The 7,392-nt window shown below is 48.8% G+C and overlaps 1 protein-coding gene across 5 annotated transcripts in view; it reads right to left on the bottom strand.

Annotated features, from left to right (window-relative positions):
* Positions 1 to 1,353: 1,353 nt before the first annotated feature.
* Positions 1,354 to 7,392, bottom strand: part of ZEB1 (zinc finger E-box binding homeobox 1) — a 170,017-nt gene continuing 163,978 nt past the window's right edge. For all 5 annotated transcript variants that reach the window (XM_031444887.2, XM_064479486.1, XM_064479488.1 and 2 more), the window contains 3 exons: positions 5,389 to 7,181; positions 3,948 to 4,128; positions 1,354 to 3,858 (listed from right to left, as the gene is read on the bottom strand). In XM_031444887.2, coding sequence (XP_031300747.2) covers positions 3,287 to 3,858; positions 3,948 to 4,128; positions 5,389 to 7,181 — 2,546 coding nt within the window. In that variant the 3' untranslated portion in view covers positions 1,354 to 3,286. The remainder of the gene's footprint in view (positions 3,859 to 3,947; positions 4,129 to 5,388; positions 7,182 to 7,392) is intronic.

The raw sequence follows: 7,392 nt of genomic DNA, 5'->3' as shown, positions 1-7,392 counted from the left end.
ATGACTGTAGCTCTGTAGTATTGTCTGAAGTCTGGGAGGGTTATTCTTGCAGCTTTGTTCTTTTTCTTCAGGATTGCTTTGGCAATTCTGGGTCTTTTGTGATTCCAAATAAATTTTAGGATTATTCTATTTCTGTGGGAATTGTCCTGGGTAATTTGTTAGGGGCCACATGAAATCTGCAGACTGCCTTGGGCAGCACAGCCATTCTAACAGTGCCAGTTCTTCCAATCCAAGAGCATGGGCTCTCTTGGTGAAAATTAACTTCGGAAACAGAGGTGCCACACCTGTGTATGGCACACAAGTTAAGTATCGTATTTCACCCTTGCTGTGCTGATTTGAGGGAGCAATGGGAAGTGTCCACATGTTTTCATTTTCAAAACTTCTCTGACACACGTGGATTCCTTTATTAGCTGTTTGCCTGCGTGTACCGAGCACTCCCTTCTTTGAGCTGCTGCTTAGAGTGATTGCCGTATGAATGCCTCCTGAGAAGCTCACTGAGTCCTGCCTGCTAACCCTGTACAAAGAGCTTGTTCACTGGACAGCTCTTCTCAGTGAGAGAAGAACTGAAGCAAGAAGCTTCACCCAGGAACGCGTGGGTCCTCACGCGAGTGCACCAGGGTGGGCCCACCACTCCTGCGGGAGGCCTGGGGTGCCTGTCACGTCCCATGAGGTTAAGCACCAGAAAGACACCTAGAAATAAACTCTAAATCAGTTTTATTATTTACTACTTACTGTAAGGTAGCAGAAAAAGAAGGCATAGTTTACTTTTTGTCTATTATGCCTAGTGTTTAGTAGGACCTGAATATGAAAAGTATTAATTTGCTGAAATCATTTAACATATATATTCTCGGATTAGAAGCAAAACAGTAGAAACATAGCTGAGCTCTGGTATCATGCAAATTATATTTTCACTCAACAAACACTGTGGCACCGCTGGTGCCGGGCACTCTGCTGGGCACTGGGCAGTGGGCGTGACTGTGGCAGCAGATGCTGTGCCGGGTCCCAGGGGAAGGGGTGGTGATGGTGTCCGCGCTTGGATGAGGGGGGAATCCCTGCAGCTGTGGGCGCACAGAGGAAAGGCACCTGCACCCAGGCCTCCCTGAGGATGAGAAGCCCTGGGACCAAGAGGGAGGGTTGAGAGTGTCAGGAATGGAGGCAGGTCGTCAACTCTGACCTTCCCAGAAACATTTAGCCACAAGAAAACCCCAGATTTAGTGGTGAATGTCTACATCTGGTGTTTGTTGTTACCAAACTCAGCCCAGGGTCCATCAAGTGCAGGATGGGAGGGCAACAGTGTCCTTCCACATACTCGCCAAAGACAATCTGGACAGTGAGTAAAAGATGACAGCAGGGCAGGCTTGTGGATGCATTTTATTGTGAGATGGGGGGGGGTCTGGTAAAAAACTAGAAAATGACCATGGTGTAACAAGGAACTTAAAAATGAAGAGTCAGATCTGTAACTTACATACATGGATACAGGAACAAATTGGCACAAAATGTTAAACGTTGTTCCCAACACTGTTTCTACAAGGTTATCCTAGTTTGGCTTACTAAGGAAATGAGTTGTATGGTTAGGCTAATCTCTTCATAAAACCGCAGAGCGTCATGCTATTAGTCAGTCACACAGTGAATTTCAAAATTTAAGAGTTTTATATTAAAAACTGGGTAAAGGTAAAATGACTTGATTGTAGTTGTAAAACTAATACATTCCCATTTAAATCCTGTTCTACAGTCCAAGGCAAGTATAAATGTTAACATAACACTGTTAAATCAAATCTCAATGCAAGAGAACCAGTTGCATCTCTACTTTAAATCTTATCAACTTTCCAAATTTTCATACTAAAATATATTATTGTATTAATACAAACTACAGTATTATACACTACACTGTGTAATAAATAAAGAAATATAAAAATAAGACACATAAATATAAAAGTTTTCTAAAACTAAAAGTACATATGTCAGTAAGAAGGGTATTAATACTGCCAGGTTTGAAGACATACAGTACAAAAATGTTGCACAGATCTAGAAACTAAAAGAAATAAAATAATACTGATAGGTAAAAATCAGCTAATGTTGTTAATAAACTGGGTCCATAATAACTAATATTTGGAAACAGTTATGAGCCAAATAACAATGGCATGTCCACATCTGAAATGCAAGAACATGGATAAAGCAGATTAGAAAATTTCCCTTTCATTTCTGGAGAGAAATTCTGAAAAGTCAATTAACGCAAAATGAATACTGAGGAATCAAAGGATGAAATGGCCCAGTGTTCGGCTTCTCTGACAGAGTCAGTGGTTTTAAGTTTTATTTTGGAATTTCGAGACAACAAACAGATCCACAAATGCTAGTTATTGGAGGCCACACCTGAACGAAGGCTGCTCAGAGCCCGGGGAATACTGATAAGTGGCACTTACAGCACACAGGTCTTGCTTAAGGCCAAGGAGATCCGAAGCTTCCTATCACGTCCTTCGTATTTGTCCACCATGTACTCGGCACAACCACAAACACTGATTCTGACACCCCTGCTGTCCTCGCCAGTCCTGACCCCGCTCGTCCCTGCAGTCACAGCTCCATGACAGGCTTCCAACCCCACTCGAAACCCCACGAGCCGGAGACTTCGGCTCTTCTGCCGGCTGCTCCCTTAAGGCTAACGACACACTGACAGACGGCACGCTCCGCCAGGACACCCGCACGCTGGGAGCCACCGCCTGCTGGGCTGGGGTTACGAGAGGCTGTCAGCACGGCCGGGAAGGGCGTTACACTTCTCGGAGAAGGGAATTCTGTAGTGCAGAAGTTCTCACATTTTAAAAAAACATAATAAAATACTGAAGCGGATTTAGCATATGTTTACCAATAAAAAATTAGAAAATTTCTCCCAATTGTACAGCTTAAGAATAAACCAACCTAAGAGTGATCATTAATACTGATAAAATGAAACAAAGCCAGATGCTTCCCTAATACGTCTGTTTCCTTCCACCTGTTAAATCTTTGCTTTCTGAGTCGTTAGCTTTTCTAATCTGCTTCATGGTACAAACTTGTTCCTAACTTTGAAAAATGCATGAAAAATTACTAGGTCTGAGGTTCAGGCACACCCGGATTTTTTTTTTGTGTGTTTTTTTTTTTTTTTTTGTATTTTGTATTTTTTTTTAACTTTTACTTTACACAGTAGTGAACAGAAATCACAGTATACGGGGGTACTGTGTTTCCATGAAAAGCATGTATAATATAGAACAAACTTCATTACCGATTAGAATTTTTCTTTTTCCTTCTAGAAAAACTATTAGGCTTCATTTGTTTTTTCTTCCGACGCTGGCTCACTGCCCTCGCTGACCTTGCCTTCTAAGGTGCCCGCTCGGCTGGCGGCCCCTGCCCCCTCCATCGCACCTTCAGTTTTTGCTCCTTCTCCCTCCTCCTCCTCCTCCTCCTCCACCACCTCCTCCTCCTCCTCCATCTCTTCCATCTCCTCCTCCTCCTCCTCCTCGCCTGGCGCTTTTCCACTTTCCTTGTCTTCCTGCAGGTCCTCCGTCTCCTTCTCCTCCTCCTCTTCCTCCTCCTTGTCGCTGTCCTCGTCCTCCTCCCGCGTCAAGCTCTCCCTGTCGTCTGAGTCGCCGGGGCCGGGGCCGGCCCGGCCCCCCGGCTCCCCGGGCTCGGCGTCGCGCTCCTCGGCCTCCCTCTTGCAGTAGGAGTAGCGGTGGTTCATGTGCTGCGAGTAGGAGCCCGAGTGCGAGAAGCGCTTCCCGCACTTGTCACACTGGTAGGGCTTCTCCCCCGAGTGCAGGCGCATGTGTTCGATCAGGTGGTGCTTGTGTTTAAAGGCCTTTTTACAGATTCCACACTCGTGGGGTCTCTTCCCTGAAAAGAAGAACACGCCTGTGAAATCAAACGGTGGCGGTCAGCCATCAGGCCCCCGTGGGTCCGGGGACGGCCGCCGGTTCACATACCTGTGTGCTCGTATTTATGCCTCAGCAACGAGCTACTCTTCTGGAATATCTTATCGCACAGGTCACACGCGTACATCCCGTTTTCCGTCTTCCGCATCTTCTTCTTGGGTGGCGTGGAGTCCGAGTCGTTCTGATCCTCCACGTTGGACACCCCTTCTGAGCTAGTGTCTTGTCTTTCATCCTGAAGGACAGGAAGCAGTATGAAAACCGAATTTACAGGGAAACAAAAGTAGGGATGAACGAGCCAACTGATTTACGCTTTCATCAGCTTGACCCAGGTCCCAGGGGAGGGTCAGGGGACAGGCGGGGGCCGAAAGAGACAAGGTGGGGTTCCTGCAGGGAGCCTGTTGCAGGATCAGGCCCCTTGGGTCTTTTCTGAAGTCTTCCATCCTGAACTCAAGAGTTTCTGAAAGCTCTGCAGGCCCCCACTTGTCCGAGGGCTTCGGAGGGCGGGACAGGAGCCGCTGCTGGTGCTAACCTGACTGTCTTCATCACCATGTGACCCAGGCTGAGGGCCAGCGGACACGTTAATGGGTCCCCCTTTAGGATTCAAGGGCCTGAATAGAGTTCTCTACACCAAAAGTGTGGATTCTGTGAAAAATGTAGTCATGTGAAAATCTTTTTAAGAGGTACCAGGATTATGGGAAACCCAACAAGTGGCACCAATATTTAAGGAGAAAAAAAGCAGCAGAACACACTTGAACAGGATATTGTAATTACTTTAGCTGCACCTACTTCTAGCAAGTAGCTGGATACAGGATCACATTTGTCTCTAGAATTCATCTGAGCCAGGCAGAAATTCATGCAAAAATGGAGACGTCAAGGTTAGTGACATAGAAACAGCCCAGCCGAGAGTCACACAGGGTCACAACCCTCCTTCCTCACGTGTATGAGTTCTGACTGAGCACTACTTCGTTCACGGCTCACAAAATCGTCAGTAAAGTCACTAGATGAATTCTTTATACACTTAATTTTTGTTTGTTTAATCAAAGCCTTTTATAAACAGGTGTTAACACACAAAAAGTGACAGCTAAATTTGCCTGGTGTGAAATGTCTGTGAACAAATGTTCACTTATTAATGATCAAATCAAGGCAGAAACCATGACTCGTTTTGGGAACCTAAGGATAAAACAAAGCCCACTGGTGAGCCTTCCGATTTTACTCCCCTCTTCTGTCTCCAGTTTCAACAGTCAGTCTTGGGCTGAAGCTTGCCGACCGTTTGCACAGCAGAACGGCACTCCTGTCGAGAGCTGTGCCTGGATTAGTAAACAGCCCAAGACGGGATGCCACAAAGGTAAAGCAAACGCTGACCTATTTCCTTGCAAAAGCGACAGTGTGACCACCTGCTTGGCTCTATCAGGACTGACCTTTGTTAGAGAAATTCATCGAAATGAGTCAAACTGGCATTTCACCAGGAGGTGGGGGATGGGAGCGTTTTTACCTGATTCCCGTTTGGCTGGACCACTTTCAGGGGCGGTTCCTGGACGGCAGGGCTGACCGTGGTCGAGTACGTGTAGGAGACCTGGGGGATCAGGATGGTCTGCTTGTTGGCAGCAAGCGCTCGCAAGCACGGCACACTGCTCTGGTCAGCGATGGCCACGATGGTGGGGAACTGGGCAGTGACTGTGGGCACAGCAATGTTTATGGGGTTGGCACTTGGTGGGACTACATTTACAACTGGCTCTGAGTCTGTGACACAGCTGTCCTTTTGTGGCTCCTTTTTTGCACAAGACAAGTTCAAGGGCTCCTCCTGGACAGAATAAACACTGTTCTGGTAAACACTAGTGATGGTTGACCTTTCCAACAACTCTCCCTGCTGCTTTGGTAGTGAAAGATCAAGAGGTTCTACTTGGAGCTCTTCCTGCGCCCCTTCTGCCGCGTACAAGTAACCCTGTGTACTTCTGGGGGAGGAGAGGTTGAGGGGTGACGGGGAGGGCGGCCGACTTCTGGAACCGCCGGCGGCCGACCCCACGGGTAAGACCGGAGAGCCGGTTGTCTTCAGCGGGCTCTGGAGGTCGCCCGGGCTGGCCTGGGGCTCGCTCGCACTTGCAGGTTGAGGCTGATCGTCGTTCTTCGCAGGGACGGGGCCCTTGCCCGGTTCGGGAGAGGGCGGCTCCGAAGGCTGCACGGAGATCTGTCCCGCTTGCATCTTCTCAAACCACTTCTTCACGACGTCCAGCGGCAGGTTCACCGAGTCGGCAATTTTGGAGAGCTCGTCTGCACTGGGCTGTGCATTCAAAGCGTAATAGGCCTTTAGAAGAGACAAGAGGTTCTTTAAAGGGGGCTGGCTGGGAGACAGGTGGCCGTCGCCAGGGCCCGAGGCGGCCGGGGGCTCGGGCTGGTCGGCCTCGGGGGCGGGCGGGGGGGGCGGGGCCGGCCGCTTCAGCTCGGGCAGGGCGGTGATGTCCCCGGGGCAGTCATCACACAGCAGGCAAGTGCTGTCGCTCCCGCCTCCTTCGAAGCTTTTGTCCTTCTCGGGTTTAACTGTAAGATCTTCCGGTAACTTTTCGTTTTTGCAGCTGTTTGTGGGGACTGGATTTTCTTTTTTTAAATTCTGAGGAACGACCTGGAGTTGGCTGGGCTGTTCAAGACTGTAGTTGATGATAATTTTGGTTGTTCCGTCTTGATCAACCAGAGGAAGACTGATGGCCGAAATGACCGAGTGGCCCCCTTGCTGTAGGGATGAAGCATTGATTGTTTCTTGTTCTTTGGATGCGAGATTGGCTTGATTATTCTCCAAGACCTGCCTGATTACGTTACCGTCTACTGCCACTTTGAGTACATTCTGGATGTCACTCAAGTTGATGCTTATGGGCGACACCAAACCCACCGTGGGCAGGACGACGGCCTGCACCACACCCTGAGGAGAACCGGCCGCCTGCAACGGGCCACCACCACCGAAGACCCCGTTCTGTAGGGGGGTCGAGCAGCTGATTCCTGAAGTGACCACGATGGGTTTGAACTCATAATCCACAGGCTCAGTTTTAATTTGGTTCACGGAGAGCTGTTCTTGAAGGGGTTTATTGTCTGGCTTCTGCCGGATCTGCGGGCGCGTGGGGCTGCCCGGGGACGCCGAGAGGGACGGCGAGGAGCACTGGGGGGTCTTGAGCCCGGGTCTCGGCCGCCCGTTCACGGGCACCAGGCTGATGCACTTCTTACTGCTGATGTGCGAGCTGTAGGACCCGGAATGGGAGAAACGTTTCTTGCAGTTTGGGCATTCATATGGCTTCTCTCCTAGACAGCAACAAAAATTACATTCATCAATTTCTGGTGCAGCCACGTCTTCCCCTAAAACAAGCAGCAATTTTAAAGGGTTACCATGCATGCTTGTGATGCAATGTCATTTAGAATCATGACTTTTTGTTGAAAACCTGCATAAATGTTATCCACGCCAGTAAACGGCCAGTCTGAGCTGCCTGCGCCAGCCGGGAGGCAAGCCTCCCCC

This window comes from Camelus dromedarius, chromosome 26 (genome assembly GCF_036321535.1).
Source record: "Camelus dromedarius isolate mCamDro1 chromosome 26, mCamDro1.pat, whole genome shotgun sequence".
Taxonomy (NCBI): domain Eukaryota; kingdom Metazoa; phylum Chordata; class Mammalia; order Artiodactyla; family Camelidae; genus Camelus; species Camelus dromedarius.
The sequence above is the reverse complement of the archived record's forward strand: the minus strand, read 5'-3'. Positions and strand labels throughout refer to the sequence as shown.